Source organism: Schistocerca gregaria, chromosome X (genome assembly GCF_023897955.1).
Source record: "Schistocerca gregaria isolate iqSchGreg1 chromosome X, iqSchGreg1.2, whole genome shotgun sequence".
In the NCBI taxonomy this organism is placed as follows: Eukaryota; Metazoa; Arthropoda; class Insecta; order Orthoptera; family Acrididae; genus Schistocerca; species Schistocerca gregaria.
The window spans coordinates 368,976,502-368,993,803 of record NC_064931.1 but is presented as its reverse complement, the minus strand read 5'-3'; the positions used below and the strand labels follow the sequence as shown (position 1 = coordinate 368,993,803).

At 40.6% G+C, this 17,302-nt stretch overlaps 1 protein-coding gene across 3 annotated transcripts in view; it reads left to right on the top strand.

Annotated features, from left to right (window-relative positions):
• Positions 1-17,302, top strand: part of LOC126298189 (zinc finger FYVE domain-containing protein 26) — a 381,844-nt gene that overhangs the window by 29,548 nt on the left and 334,994 nt on the right. For all 3 annotated transcript variants that reach the window (XM_049989496.1, XM_049989498.1, XM_049989497.1), the window contains exon 4: positions 10,299-10,690. In XM_049989496.1, coding sequence (XP_049845453.1) covers positions 10,299-10,690 — 392 coding nt within the window. The remainder of the gene's footprint in view (positions 1-10,298; positions 10,691-17,302) is intronic.

Genomic DNA, 17,302 nt, shown 5'->3' with positions numbered 1-17,302 from the left:
GGTGAGAGGATCCACCCCGTTGTCATTGAGACACTCCTGTGGTGATCCATTTCCTTTTAGGAGTCCTCCAACTTTGCTGCTTTTCAGCTGAGAAGCTTGACAACTTTTTCTCTCTACCATTGGTGATGAAGTCAAAGTGGTAGGCCTGGCATTATGTTTTATATGAAAGTGATTTATATACACTCATTTAAAGCCTGTCAGCATGGTTTTGTCTCCCCTTTGCCATTCTGTAACTTGAACATTCAGTCAGTATCTGGCAGGTAACTGGTCAGTTGTGGGAGTTGACTTACCACCGCAGGACTGGATTCGGGAGCCTCCAGCTGTTTCTGGCCATTACACCTCTACCCCATTCCACTGCATTTATTACCTTTCACCTTTGTGTTTTATTTCTGTGACTTGAGCTTTAAGCCTGTATTTTATTGCTGTTGGGGAAGACCTGGAGGAGGGGGGATCTCGGGCTGTTTCAGACTAGCACACCTCTTCTGACTCATTGCATTTCCTTACCTTTTTACATTTTCTTTCTGTCTCCCCACTTTTGACATAGCTTTCTGCCTTGGAAAACATCAAATTGCTTCTCCATACTTTTCTTATCCTTCTTTAGGCTTTGTTTATTAAAGGAAAGCAGGGATGGATGACCTTGATCTCTAGTCCCTTTCAACCTCCCCAGAAACTCATTCCTTCATTCAACAATTGTACTTACTAGTGACCAAAGCAGAAACAGCTGAAGCAGGCTTGAAAGCCACACAATTAAAATAATTACTTAATATTTAGTTTTAAAACATTAAAATTTTACTTTTGCCAGTCTCAAGAAAAAGATATGAAACTAAAAAGGAAAGGAGGGAAAGAAAAATCACTTGAATCCTGGATCAGGAGTCATAGAAAATACTGGAAAGGAATCAGAAACAACTGTACATGAATAGCCACAACACTTATTCCAGTGCTGTAATGAACTGATTGTAATCATTATATGAAAGAAAAGTGTTAAATTTTATAGTAATCATAATAACAAAATGAAGATGACAGGCGAAATAAGTAATGAAATACACTGGTGTCCAAAATTAAAGCAACAAATTGAAATTTTGCAAGGTTGCATTTGTTTTGCTATGAAACATTATAAACAAGTAATAGTAAAGTAGAAACAATGTAAAAAATACAGAATGTAATCAACTGGAACATGCATAATGGTAGACAAATATGTTCTTTGTTTTTTTTCCCTCCAACTTAACAGATTTGCACAAACATTTTGACAACTGGTTAATGTGCTCAGCATGCGGTGTGACCACCTCTGGCACCAATAGAGAGCGACAATGATGGAACATGCTGTGAATGATTTCATCAATCTCATATCGAGGCAATAACGCCCATTCTTCCCGCAACGCTGCTCACAAGTCTTGGAGAGAGGTTGGTGGATGCTGATGTGATGCAACTCATCTCCCTAAAGCATCTCAGACATGCTCTATGGCATTCAAATTGGGAGAGCGAGGAGGCCATGCTATGCATGCAATATCTTCCGTTTACAAAAAAAAAAAAAAAAAAAAAAAAAAAAAAAAAAAAAAAAAAAAAAAAAAAACCATCAACTGCCCTTGCTCTATGAGGTCGAGCATTATCATCCATCAGTATGAAGTCTAAGCCCACAGCACCTCACAACCACCACACATGAGATCCCAAGATCTCCTCACAGTACCTGACACCAGTTAAATCTTGCTGAGCCACCCGTACAATTTCATGAAGAGTTACTCAAGTGGTCAAGATAATACCTGCCCACACCATTAGGGCTCATCCATGATATCAGTATCTTTCCACAATATGTGGGTCCCAAAATCGTGTTCCATGTCCCCTCCAGATGTGAATCTGTTGAGAATCGCTCTCTAGACCAAATCAGCACTCACGTGTGAAAAGAACATTGGCCCACTGTTCAACCATCCAGGTGACATGTTGACAGCTCCACTCTAAATGTCCATTCTGTGAAGACACACAAGAGGTAAACTTGAGGTAAACAGACAGGACGTCTCCAACAATAAAGGCTGTTCTGCTTAAGCCTTCTGCACACTGTTTGCCTTGATACAACACATCCAGGGGATGCTGCAAGGTCAGATGCCAGTTACAGTGCAGTACTAAGGTGGTACCATCATGCCCTTACAGCCAAATAATGGTCAACTCTTTCTGATGTCACATATGGTTGACCCTGTCCTGATCTCCGGGATACAGTTTCAGTCTCTGTAAACTGTGTCATCATCAGAGAAACAACAGAACGATTAACATTGCACCATCAGGCCACACCAGTTTGCAACTTCTGCTTCCATTCTTCCTATGGCCCTCCACAGCAGAGGGCCTGTAGGCATCCGCTCTGTGCCATACTGCACCGTCTGTGACTGTGTACGTAGCGATTGTGGATGCAAATACTACCCTGCTTGATAGGTGCCCTGACATCATTGCTGGCATGGTTGTCCATTGATCAAAATGCCATTTTCCATGCAGAACATGATCTTAACAACAAATGTTTACAGTTTGTATGATTATATCATGAATTAGATACAGGATGGGGAAATAGCAGTTTGTTACTTTAATTTTGGACACCAGTGTGTGTGAGAAAAAGTTGTGGGAGGTGAGTGAGGGGTTCAACATAAAATAAACATAATTATGGGGGAAGTAAAGAAGAAAAAATATATATACTAATATAGAGACAGACATACAGAATATAATTTTAAAAAACTGTAAAGTTTGATGAAGTGAACATTCATTTGGACTAAATAGATCAATTTGAACAATCTGTTCATATCTCCAGAGTTTGGGAATAATGGTGTTAGAAATAGAGACCAAAATTCCAAGGTGTTGGAACAGTTCTCTGTTCTCATTGGAGGGTAATGGTAGCTGTATCTGTAGCATTCCATAATGTACATGTGCCACTCAGGTGAACCAAAATGGCAAGCATCCCATGGGTTCAGTCCTTGGTGGCTGAGGTCACATTTGGCTAGCCTGAGGTTCCTTAGGTCAGGACTTGCCAGTGCTGTTATTCTTCTGCAGTCTTAAGCTCTAAGCAAACTTCAGCAACCACTGTTAAATGTAATGGTAGAATGCCATGTGTCTCAAAACTTGAGTCCTTGACATAATGGCTTGGGTCAAAATGATGGAAGAACATAAAAAAGTTTTTAAAGAAATGAGAAAAGAGTCTCAACCGTGATGTGTGCTGCATGCCTGTAGGGTGGATGGCTGTAGAGTTAAAATAGTTCTTATTAGGCAATCTCTTCAGCACTTGTCACATTCCAGTTCTATTAGGCTTGTCCAGATAACATGAGACTCTCTCTGGATCAATCTGTATTTCCTTAGTGACTTGTTGGATGCAGATTGAATGTCCAAATTTTTCTTCTTCTGCCCCCTCCCCCCTCCTCCCCTCAACCTCCCCGTGGGAAGAGTGGGTTTTTGGAGGATATCAACACCCAGTCAAGGAAGAGGGTTTGAGTAACTGGTTCTCCTGAGCTTTCTGCTGAAGATATGTGTGTAAACAATAGTAATAGGACACAAACTGCTTGTCAGAATGTGTTTTTGATAGTGAAAAAGTCAAGAAGGTTATTTTAATAAAGTGTCACCCTTTTGATGCATTAATGGCACCTTAAAATGAGTAAAATGTGTAAGAAATGGAACAGGTCACCAAATTCCATGCAACAAAATCATTTGGAGACATTCTGTTGGAAAAGAATTTCATGTGGAGAGATCATGTGTATATCTAAAGAGGAATTGAAAGATAACAGAGCACAAAATGCAGTGGTTGATCTCCAAAACATAATGAAAAAAGTAAATGTGTCCCTAGTTAAAACACCAACCTGTATCCTTACATTTAATGGAACAGTATGTGCAATGCACAAAATTTCAAGACATATTCATCTGAGGGTGAGGCCATAAATCCAAAACCTGATGCTATGATTTAAATCTCAGTAGTGTGCTGACATGAGAGTGCCATGTGAAGGAAAAGCAGTATGCATCACTTGCATAAATTTGCTCACCTAGATGACATTAGGAAAGAAAAGGATGAGGAGTACCTCACTTGTAAAAGGATCTCATTCCACAGTGGAACATTAATGGGTTCAGGAGGTGTGTAGAAGAGCTCTGTTGATTAGGACATGCCATTTGCATCTAGATATAACAAGGGTGGAGGAAAGTGCGGAACAAACCAGTTTTAACTTTTCTGTGAACATGTGTTTATGTCAGTTTTAAATGTTTTTGACATATTTGATCTGCTTGCCTGTCTCTCTAAAAGACAAATTTAGAACTTTGAGAGAATAATCATTGTCTGGATTGCTAGAGAGCAGGCAGCTCCTAAGCCACACAGAGTGCTGACTCAGGTGCTGCTGGTCCATCATTAATAACCTGGCCTTGCTGGAAGTGTATTTGCAAGATGCTTTCCTACAAGGATAGCATTTCATTCACATAGTTTTATTTATATTGAAAAGACTTATAGTGCTACTTGGTGGTACGAATACTTCAACAGTTCCATCAGTGGAGCTAATGTACTCTTCCTATCTCAACAGCTTTCCAGGTAATCTACTTGAAGTCGAGTCTGACAGGTTTGAGTTGGAGAGTTGTATCTCTTGTGCAGATGTTTTTTGTCATAAGCAACACCTTACTCTCACTGTTTCTTAGAAGTCAGCATTTCTGATTACACCTTACATTTTTAATCAACATTGGTCTTGTAAAATATTTATATGCTTCTGCTAAATATAACTACAGTGTCTTGGGTGAGTGGGGATCAAATTCCTGTCTTGCCATCAATATTTAGGTATTCCATGGTTCACTTTAATTATTCAAGGCAAATATTACAATTGTTAGAGGCCTATTGTTAATTTGTTTACCGATTTTTTTTCATTACTCCTTAGCTAATGAAATCTCAGTATTGATTGCCTATTGAACTCTTGCCTCCTTACTCCTTTTCCCGGTGTGGGGTAGTTTACCAGTGGTAGAGCACATTTCACTGTCCATCAGTTCTTACAAATGATGAATTATTATCCTGAAAAGTGGCTCATTCCAGCCTTACAGCGGATTGGTCATCTTTACAACTCATTTGTGGGTACATGTGTGGTGAGCATGTGGTCCCAAGCAATTGCAGTACTACTACTTTTCCTGTGCAGCACACTATATCTTTTCTCATACTTGGTCAGTAGACAAATTCCCTGTTGATGACTAAACTTGTTTGTATGACATCAGTTACCACTTTCACAACAGTAGATATTTGATTAATTTTGTAGGAAAGTTCTGGTAGAATGTAAATACTTTTGAGTAAAGGAGACCGCTCACTGAGATGCAGGAGCTTTCAGTCATTGACAGGTGCACGTGAAAAAGAAACAAAGCTTCCTAGGTGTTGGGGTAATCCCTTTTCAAACTACACACACACACACGCACACGCACACGCACACACACACACACACACACACACACACACACACACACACACACACATACGTGCAAACTCACACATGCCCCTACATAGTGCCAGCTGGACACAATCTGCCTGTGCTGCATTTCGGCAGGTGGACTAAGCTAGGGTGGGGGTTGTGTCAGGTAGGATGGGTAGAAGGCAAGAGAGGCAGTGGTGGTAGGGAGAGGGGTTGGGGATGGGTGATGAACAGCTCAGAGGGAGGCAGCTGTATTGCTCACTAAGAATGCAGGAGGGAGGGGTGGCAGGCACATGGGCAAGGCATGGGTGCACAGTTGCCAGAGCCAGTGGGACTAAAGATGATGTGGGGATATGAAATGGGAGATGGTGACTGGACAGAGGAAGGGAAAACTGTTGGGTGGAGGTTGTGGGGACAGTGGGCTACTGCAAAAGAGATCAGGACAATGACTGGAGCAAAGAATGTTTCCCCCCCCCCCCCCCCCCCCCCCCCCCCCCCGCCCAAATCTGTGTAGTTCAAAGAAGTTGGTGGCAGAGAGAACAACCCATATGTCCCAGGTCATGAAGTAGCAATTGAAATTGAGCATGTTATGCTCAGCTGTATGTTGTGCTACCAGACAGCCATGCATTACTTGCCTGGCCTGTGCACCTGTCACATCTCCCTCCCATATTCCTAGCCGCTAGCCGGCAAACTCGCAGCCTCCCATCAAGCCACTTGCTACCCTACCCCAAATCCTTTCCCTGCCTCTCACCTCTTTCCCCCTGTACCCACAGGTGTGTGTGTGTGTGTGTGTGTGTGTGTGTGTGTGTGTGTGCGCGCGCTAGCTCAAAAAAGGATTACTTTTTTGTTGTGCCCATTGATGAGTCAATACTTCTGCTTTTTGGTTAGTGGCCTCCTCTAGTCCAAAGCATTTATTTGTTTGGTTAATTTATGTTTGGTTCACACATCCAGATTTTACCTCCACTTTATCCATGTTTTTTTTTTCTGAAGTGTGGGCCATGCTGATCATCTAATACTAAGTGTGGTAGCCAGTTCATGTGTGGAGTTGTCAGGTACCTGTGGGTGGAAGCCCACTGGTTATGCAGGGAATCCATTATGGGTGCCTGAACTGTTACCTCATTGTGCATTCTTAGATTTGTTGCCTGCCCATTTGTGGGTACTGTGACTCTGAGCAATGACCATCAAGTCAGGTGGCCATTGCCCTGGCTCGGTGGCACCCTTGGGGAGTGTCCTCAACAGAAGTAGATGGCATCAGAACAGATATCTTACACAGGGAAAAGATTTAAGTTATTAGCTGGTGACCATGGGGCTCCCTATAGTCTGTGCAGATGGATCTGAATGCTTCAGTGCAGATAGTTACAATTCCAAGAACTTTCCCTTCTTGGCCACATCATGGGAGGAAATCAGAATCAAACTGTATAGGGCACCCAGCCAATCTCCAAATGCTTTAGAAGAAATTTTATTTGAAAGGTACCAGCCACAGCTTTCAAACATTTTCTCAACATGAGTTCTCATGGTGGCACATTTGCTTGATGGATCTTGTAAGCGTCAGTATCATGCCACTCTTCCTTTTGCTGAATAAGTTACCTTCAGATGACTCTTTCTTCCTTTTTGAGTAACAGTAGCTACACACACTACCCAGACAACTAATAGGGTATGTGGGAGCTGAGTCACATGTGTCATTGATGGAAACTCTTTGGGTTAGTGTGTAGTGTAGACACCCTCTTGCACTTCAGCTTTTGGCCAGAGTGGACGACTACAGCTCTCCGGCCCTGTTCACCAGGACTGTCCACCAACCACTCAAATGTGAACCACCTCTTTTCATGCTTCCTATTCCTCTGTTTTATTCATCCACCTAAATTGGCAGTCGAACTTTACTTCTGCCCCCAGGAGAACCCTTTTGTATCCTGATTATTGAGAATACACTAAAGTTAAATGAATTTCACACTTTAATTTTGGAGAAATCTTTTCCGTGAAGTAAGCTATGAAGTGATTCTGTCTTAATTAAAGTAGACAGCTCCAACTTGTTCCTGGGCATTATTCCCTTGGAAGAAACATGTTTACATACATGTTACCACAAGATTGCATAAGGGCCTGAACATGGTAAAGAATATAATTTTTCACCAGGACTTAACAGTCCAGATGGATGAGGAATTCTGCTAACAGTTGAGGAAGCATGGGGTCTACTTTGTACATTACCTACGTGGATGCCCACTAAACAACAAGATTGACACCTCAACTTTTAAGGATGTTCATGTCCCAAGAAAGCTAAAATAGTGGTCTTGTGTTTTGATGTGAAGCCATAATTCTCACCCCTAATGCCATGCCTTAAATGCCAATGTGTCATGTATATATCTTCCTGTTCTGCAAACAGTCAAATTTATTGGGACTGTGATCAGTTGCTTTATGAAAACTTGCCATGTGAGCAATCACTGTTCTGTGTCTGTTTACTAAATAATCACATGCTCCAATTACGAAAGTATGCTACCTTAGTAAAGGCACATAAGGCCCAGGAACTTATGGTCTCCTCTGAGGGCCTCTCATATGTTGAAACACTGAAAAAGTATGGCTACTTGCATCCCATCCCAATAGCACTGAATGTTGCCATAACTGTAGACCAACCAGTAGCTTAAGGAGTTACAGACTGTTGGTCTCAAAGCTGCCTGCTCCTCTTCAGTTCCTACTACACTCGCAGTGGATAAGCCCTTACAAAAGTCCAGACCTTCTAAAGTTGTTTAAGAGGAAAAGAAGAAATTGCAGCATGGATACCTTTTTCTTGATATTGTGCAATCTCATTTTTATGACTCCTCTTTGATTGAAAAAAGTGACGTAGTTGCCCCATATTTGTTAGCTTACAAGTGGCACTTTGCAAAGCCTTAACTTTCATTGCTTTCTAACCCACCCCTTTTATTGTGTGAATCATGCTACTCTACTCCATATTTACCAGGTTCTGGTATCATCCAGGCTGGACTGTGGCTGGCAGGTGTGCAGTTCAGCGACACTTCTCTTTTGAAAGTACTGGATGAAGTGCATCATAGTGGAGTATGGCTGGCTACTGATATTGTCCAGACTATTCCTGTAAACAATTTCCTCAGTGAACTGGGTATCTTACCTTTTCAGTTACAATGGTACCAAATCTTCCTCACTTGTGTAATCAACATACAACATTTTCCTAATAATCCAGCTTAATGAATTCTTTATTCATGCAGTGCATCTCAGTTCTTCAGGAGAATCAGTTTGCTAATATCGTTTACATGGATGGCTCTAAAACCATCAACAGGATGAGATATACCTTTACATCTCCTGCTGGTTAAGAACAACTTTTGTTTCTGGAAATGAGTATTGTCTTTAGAGCAGAGCTGATAGCCAGTAACAGAGACCTATGTTTTATTTAACTTACCTCCATGAATTGTGTTTTAATTTGTAGAGACTCAGTGTGCACTTCCAGGGCATTGATTGACGTTACTCTTGTTACCCTTTGATATCTGCTAGTCAAAATCTTCTCTCTGACCGTTGTCGTACTACCTGCTTGGTTGTCTTTCTCTGATCTTAAGTCATATAGATATCCTGGGGAATGAACTGACTGACTGTGTGGCTAGAGAAAAGATTACTTGCTCAACATCCACTTCGACAATCCTGTGTGTGGATTAGCATATGCAGATACAGTCTGTACTTCCTCAGATGTGGGACATAATATAGTGGCCTAGTGCCCCCTCCAAATTATCTAGCCACTATGACAGAGACTAGAGCTACATGAAATTCCTCCATCAGTTCCTCTGAGAAGGTATCTCCTGTCTTACATTGCCTTCATGTGAGTCATGCTGGATTATCCCATAGTTTTCTGTCATATAGTGAGCCACCCCTATGTTGTTGTTGTGGAGTCTTACAGACAGACATTCTGGTGGAATGAAGCCTCCTGGCCCTCCATACGAAGCACAGTTCCCACATTCTTTGCCTCTAATGCTGGTAGATGACTTATGGATAGTTCAACTGGTTCATCATTTCTTCTGAGAAAACTGTCTTTATTGTCAGATATAACATTTTAAACTGCTTTCAGGGTAGGGGCATTGTGTTTGTTGAGGTTGGTGTGTCTCCTGTTGCACATGGGGCCTTCATGGGCCTTGACCCTATCTCCTCAGCCAGACACCCTGGCATTCCCTCTTGTACTCTGTTGTAATTAGTTTCAGATGTGGTTAGATCTTACTTCTGCCACACACAATTTTAATTAGTTTCAGATGTGGTTAGATCTTTCTTCTGGCACACTCTATTTTAGTTTTTAAGAGTAGTGCTCCAATGAAGATACAAACTTAAGGATTCCTTATTCATGATACTAGCTAATGACAAAAAAGACAGTTGACCAGTTTTTATCTTCCTGTCAGAGAGTGGGTTCTGTTCCCATTTTAACAACACTATCTATTGCAGGTCAGGGATGGGATGGTTTGTGTGGGGACGGGGGGACGGGGGGGGGGGGGGGAGGTGATAACCATCACCACAATGTGAGCACCTTGGACCACTTGACTGTACTCATCCATCTACTGACCTGATTATTTCTCTCACCTTATTTTGCTACTGTGGTCCTTGTGCTTATCATTATGTTTTAAGCCTTCTCACTTTTACTACTGTAAATCTTCTGGGTAGAAAGCATTATGTATTCCATTACTGTCTTAACCTTGCAACTTCACGTAATTGTTATATACACATTCCTGGCCATACCTTTGTGGACTGCTGTTACGTGATAAACCTTTCAATTGCAGGTACCAAATCACAGCTTGTAATCCATACAGTATTCTTTTCTAACATCATGTCACAATCTGTGTGTGTGTGTGTGTGTGTGTGTGTGTGTGTGTGTGTAAGTAAGTAAGTAAGTAAGTAACTAACAGCCTTAAAGATAGTGCTCTGACATTGTTTCAGGTCATGTAATAAGAACAAAAATTATTGAAAGTACATCGGATTCAGATAACACAGCATCAGTACTATTTTTCCTTGTTGCCTTATGGAAAGTTTCAGCAGGAAAAAATGAACTTTTAGTGAAGCATATTTCAGGACGTCTTCCACCAATATGTGAAAGAATGGTATTGGCTGAACGAGAAATTTATTTCAGTCTCATAGCTAGGAATGATGTTGACCAGCTGAAGACATTTCTGGATGCAGAAAATGCTTTTTACAGAAGGATAAAGACTGATAGTTTTCATGACATAGAACATATTTTAAATAATTTGAAAATCCATGATGGAACATTTAGTGTAAAAGAAATTTTCATACGAATGATAAATATAAGAAGACACTGGATTGAAGATATTGTGGTGAGTCTGTCTACTTATTAACATTTATAAATTTCTATATTTTAATTATGTTCTATATTTTTCTGCCCTTCTATTTTATGACTTAGGAGTAGAACTCTGATGAAAACAAAACCTTAAGGATTCCTTATCCTTGATACTAGCCAATTGGGAAAGAACAACTGAACAGGTTTTTATGCTTCCTCTCAGAGAGTGGGTTCTGTTCCCATCTTTAATACAGTGTGTTATGGATCAGGGGTGGTAATGTTATCGGAGTGATGGCCCTTGCCACTTGTTGAGCCCTGAGGACACTCAGCTAACCTACCCACTTACTGACCTGATTATTTCACTCAGTCTGTTTTACTCTTGTCAGTCCTTCTGATGTCCATTATGCTTTAAGCCTTTTCACTTTTACTATTATGAATATTCTAGGTGATATTCTTTATTCTGTTACAGACATAGCCCAGCATTGGGGTTGGCAAGAAGTCAAAAATAGCGGAGCTTTCTCTCACTGCAGGTGAATCCTGTTGGAGCCCTTGTCTGCTTTATGACCTACACACCAGCCAGACTCATATACTTTTACATCTCTTTGAATTCTATCTTCATCTCTGGCATCAATATTTCTTTCAGTGCTTTGATTTTATCACTTTTACATACTATTAAAAACAATCAAATTTCTGTCTGATATCACTAACTCCAAAGCAACTATCTACTGGTGCTGATGACCTTGCTGCTTAGCCCCTTAAACCCATTTTTGTTCATAATGATGAGTTAACCCAGAATATTTTTCCATAAAACATTGGTGAATGGAAATAGGCAATGTAAATCAAATTTTTCACATTTTAATCTAAAGATCTGATATTATCCATAATGTAAAAGTTGTAGAACTTACATAATTTTTATTCTTAAGCATTAAATTCTATAAATTTTATTTCAGCTGTAAGTGAGACAATATGCAATGTGAGACATATCAGCGAAAAGAATTCACTTTATGAGAAGGAAACATAAAAACCTGTTAAACAGTTCTTTCATCATCGGCTAGTATCAAAGATAAGAAATTCTTAAAGGTCTTACTTTCACTGTTGTGCTACTCCTAGCAATGATGTACGCCATTCTCAGAGCCCCGATTTAAGATAGCTTAAAGTGATAATTTCATTCAGTTGGTGGGATCACATGAATAATAATGTACCTGAAAATCCAGTAACAATGTAGCAGAGAAAAGATATTTTTTACTCAGGAAATAGTGTGGTGGCTAAAGACAGGCAGAATAATATGTAAATTAGGGAAAAAAGCTAGTAAGGAAGCAGTAAGAAAGCATGTACGTAATGCCACCCTTTCTCAAATACATAAAAGAAATAAATACTTATGTTAGAAGGGATTCTACTTGAGGAAAAAAGCATGACAACATGCATCTGAGGCTCTTTGCACTGCAGAGTATAATCTTCATCTGGTGCTCTGTGTTTATTTCATTCTGTCCTCTAGTACCCATACATTCTCATTTTGATTTTTTGGTTACCTGTCTACTAACATCTCAATGAAGATTATATTTAATAATTATATAGCAAACCTGCTGTACAAATTCTAAATATTTTAACCCTATAGGGAAAAGCGACACCTTTCAAGGTGTGTGAATCATCTACTGAAAACATAAATGCTTTCTCCAGCCTCATGTTGGAAGAAATCTTTGGTATCATGTATTCTTCAGTATTTGAACATAATATCTTTGTGTCCTTCAGTTCCTGTTGCAGGACTGCAAATTTCATTTCTTCAACTGCTGTCTCAAACCACAGTTCTACGTTTCTCCTGTGTCCACACAGCTTTGAACTTCTTTCCTTTACCTTCTATCTTTGCCTGGCCCGGAACTTCTCTCTGTTGCCTTATACCAGATATTTTTTTAGCAGTAAATACAATTCCAGGGAGATCTCCAATTCATTCTCAGAGCTCTGGATATTGTAAAGGTGTTTTACTGATATTAATCTGTTTACTAGTGTCACCCATCCTATGAGACCCATTCTACTCTTGATACAAAAATCTTTTTGTATCACTGTTGTTAGTTTGACTATTTCTGCATTGACTAACTTGTAGTTTTACTTTGTCGAATGAGATGTACAAGCTGATTATAATCAAAATTCCAGTTTCAAAATACTGTATAAAAAAACCACTTGCTGCTCAGAATGATGTCAATTTTGAATGGAATATTATCAACAAAGGAGGAAACATTTTGGATGAGAAAATTAATGAAAATTTTTCCACTAGATAGCCCTGTAATAATGAGAAAATGAGTAGGTTCAATTACACATCTACATCCATACTCCGCAAGCCGCCTGACGGTGTGTGGCGGAGGGTACCCTGAGTATCTCTATCGGTTCTCACTTCTATTCCAGTCTCGTATTGTTAGTAGAAAGAAGGATTGTCGGTATGCTTCTGTGTGGGCTCTAATCTCTCTGATTTTATCCTCATGCTCTCTTTGCGAGATATACGTAGGAGGGAGCAATATACTGCTTGACTCTTCGGTGAAGGTATGTTCTCAAAACTTTAACAAAAGCCCGTACTGAGCTACTAAGCGTCTCTCCTGCAGAGTCTTCCACTGGAGTTTATCTATCATTTACGTAACCCTATTGCGATTACTAAATGATTCTGTAATGAAGCGCGCTGCTCTCCTTTGGATCTTCTCTATCTCTTCTATCAATCCTATCTGGTATGGATCCCACACTGTTGAGCAGTATTCAAGCAGTGGGTGAACAAGCGTACTGTAACCTACTTCCTTTGTTTTTGGATTGCATTTCCTTAGGATTCTTCCAATGAATCTCAGTCTGGCATCCGCTTTACCGACGATCAACTTTATATGATCATTCCATTTTAAATCACTCCTAATGCGTACTCCCAGATAATTTATGGAATTAACTGCTTCCAGTTGCTGACCTGCTATTCTGTAGCTAAATGATAAGGGATCTATCTTTCTATGTATTCGCAACACATTACACTTGTCTACATTGAGATTCAGTTGCCATTCCCTGCACTATGCGTCAATTCGCTGCAGATCCTCCTGCATTTCAGTACAATTTTACATTGCTGCAACCTCTCAATACACCACAGCATCATTGGCAAAAAGTCTCAGTGAACTTCTGATGTCATCCATAAGGTCATTTATGTATATTGTGAATAGCAACAGTCCTATGACACTCCCCTGTGGCACACCTGAAATCACTCTTACTTCGGATGACTTCTCTCCATTGAAAATGACATGCTGTGTTATGTTATCTAGGAACTCTTCAATCCAATCACACAATTTGTCTGATAGTCCATATGCTCCTACTTTGTTCATTAAACTACTGTGAGGAACTGTATCGAACGCCTTGCGGAAGTCAAGAAACACGTCATCTACCAGTGAACCCGTGTCTATGGCCCTCTGAGTCTCGTGGACGAATAGCGCGAGCTGGGTTTCACATGACCGTCTTTTTCAAAACCCATGCTGATTCCTACAGAGTAGATTTCTCGTCTCCAGAAAAGTCATTATACTTGAACATAGTACGTGTTCCAAAATTCTACAACTGATCGACGTTAGACATATAGGTGTGTAGTTCTGCACATCTGTTCGATGTCCCTTCTTAAAAATGGGGATGGCCTGTGCCCTTTTCCAATCCTTTGGAATGCTACGATCTTCTAGAGACATACTGTACACTACTGCAAGAAGGGGGGCAAGTTCCTTCACGTACTCTCTGTAAAATTGAACTGGTATCCCATCACGCCCAGTGGCCTTTCCTGTTTTGAGCGATTTTAATTGTTTCTCTATCCCCATGTCATCTATTTCGATATCTACCATTTTGTCATCTGTACGACAATCTAGAGAAGGAACTACAGCGCAGTCTTCCTCTGTGAAACAGCTTTGGAAAAAGACATTTAGTATTTCTGCCATTAGCCTGTCATCCTCTGTTTCAGTACCATTTTGGTCACAGAGTGTCTGGACATTTTGTTTTGATCCACCTACCGCTTTGACGCAAGACCAAAATTTCTTAGGATTTTCTGCCAAGTCAGTACATAGAACTTTACTGTTGAATTCATTGAATGCCTCTCGCATAGCTCTCCTCACACTACATTTCGCTTCACGTAATTTTTGATTGTCTGCAAGACTTTGGCTATGTTTATGTTTGCTGTGAAGTTCCCTTTGCTTCTGCAGCAGTTTTCTAACTCAGTTGTTGTACCACGGTGGCTCTTTTCCACCTCTTACGATCTTGCTTGGCACATACTCATCTAACGCATATTGTACGATGGTTTTGAACTTTGTCCACTGATCCTCAACACTATCTGTACTAACTTTTGTGTTGAGCCGTCAGGTACTCTGAAATCTGCTTTTTGTCACTTTTGCTAAACAGAAAAATCTTCCTACCTTTTTTAATATTCCCGTTTATGGCTGAAATCATCGATGCCGTAACCGCTTTATGATCGCTGATTCCCTGTTCTGTGTTAACTGTTTCAAATAGTTTGGTTCTGTTTGTCACCAGAAGGTCGATTCTCTGTTTAACTGCTCAAGGTAGTTTTCAGATAAAGCACTTAAAAAAATTTCACTGGATTCTTTGTCCCTGCCACTCGTTATGAACGTTTGAGTCTCCCAGTCTATATCCGGCAAATGAAAATCTCCACCCAGAACTATAACATGGTGGGGAAATCTACTCGAAATATTTTCCATATTATCCTTCAGGTGCTCAGCCACAACAGCTGCTGAGCCAGGGGGCCTATAGAGAGACCCAATTACCATGTCTGAGCCTACTTTAACCGTGACCTTCACCCAAATTATTTCACATTTTGGATCTCCGTTAATTTCCTTCGATACTATTGCATTTCTTATCGCTATAAACAGGCCTCCCCCTTCACTGTCCAGCCTGTCTCTGCGGTATACATTCCAATCTGAGTTTAGGATTTCATTACTGTTTACATATGGTTTCAGCCAACTTTCTGTCCCTAGTACTATATGGGCGATGTTACCGTTTATTAACGAGAGCAGTTCTGGGACCTTTCTATAGACGCTCCTGCAGTTTACTATTATCACATTAATGTTATTCCCTGTTGGATTTTGCCTACTCCTACCTTGCCGTGTCTCAGGAGGCATCTTGTTGGGCCTAGGGAGGGAGTTCTCTAACCTAAAAAACCCCCATGTGCACTCCACACTTACTCTGCTACCCTTGTTGCCACTTCCAGTGTGTAGTGCACGCCTGACTTATTCAGAGGGACCCTACATTTCTCCACCCGATAGCGGATGTTGAGAATAAATGACAGGTGAATCTCAGTACAGTGGCTATGGGTTGCACATTAAACCAACCATACTGGGCAATGCGCATGACAACACAGCTTTAGCATTGAATAGTTTTGATACTATTAATTAGGTAAGCCCATCCACCACAGCAAATTCATACCACCTCAGATGGGAAAACTCAGTTTTTAAATGTCCTGAGGACAAAAACGCTAATAAAGGCAACAATGAAATTGAGTTTTTACTCTACCGTGACCCCGGCATAAGATGTTCATTATGGTGGCCACCATTTTCTGCCTCAAGTTGAAATCCAGACACACCATGTTCAAATTGGGGTGTCTCTGGGCTCATGTTCAGAATTTGTTGCACAGTGCGTGCCTTCAGTTCACCTACATATGTAATCAGAGCACTGAACATGGCATCTTTCAGGCAACCTCACAGCCAGAAGTCACTGATCCAGATCAGGTGATTTGCATGACCAGGCTGTAGGGAAATGATGGTTGATAATTCTAGAATTTCCAAAATGCCTCTGCAGCAGCTGCTTCACTTGTGTAATATGTGGAGGAGTGCTGTCTTGCATAAAAATGATCCTACCCACACATCCATGCTGTTAAAGGCATGTAATGATTTTAATATGCAAAAGACACTCATAACATTCACCAGTGATGGTGCAAGTAACAGGACCCACAGGACACACCTCCTTGAAATAATATGGCCCTACAGTAAATGATGGCATCAACCCACACCACACACTTTTGCAGAATGAAGTGGTGCCAGTTGATGTACAAGTGGATTTTCCATTGCCGATATTGTGCATTTTTGTGTATTGACATGCCTTGGCTTTTGAAATGGGCTTTTTCTGTCTACAGAACGTTCTGTGACCATTCGTTGTCCACTTCCATGCAAGCAAGAAATTCTAGAGCAAATGTTTGCCTTACTAGCAGGTCAGCATGAAGCAACTCTTCAACATGGGTAATTTTGTATGGATAGAATGGGGGATGCATTGTGCTCATAGCCATGGTCAAAGCTCGGACAATTTCCTGTGCACTGTGTGTTTGCACATCACTGCTTGATCCCACTTGCAGTACTGTGGTCACATCTTCTACTGATTTCATATCAGTTGTTTTCCTCCCTCAGTCATATTGCTCTTCAAGAGAACCTGTCTTTTTGAATTTCATTATCATTTTCTCCAAACCCGTCAGACCAATGCCTTTTTTGATACTTGTGAGTGTCCAGAACTTCTGCAGAGCTACTGGTGCTCAGTCACAATTCTTGTAACAGAACTTTACCAGCAGCATGAAATCCTACATCATGACAGTCATGCCAAGTATCTCAGACCCAAACTGAGGAACAGCTGCATAGCCCTCATCTTTCGTTTTGTACATCCT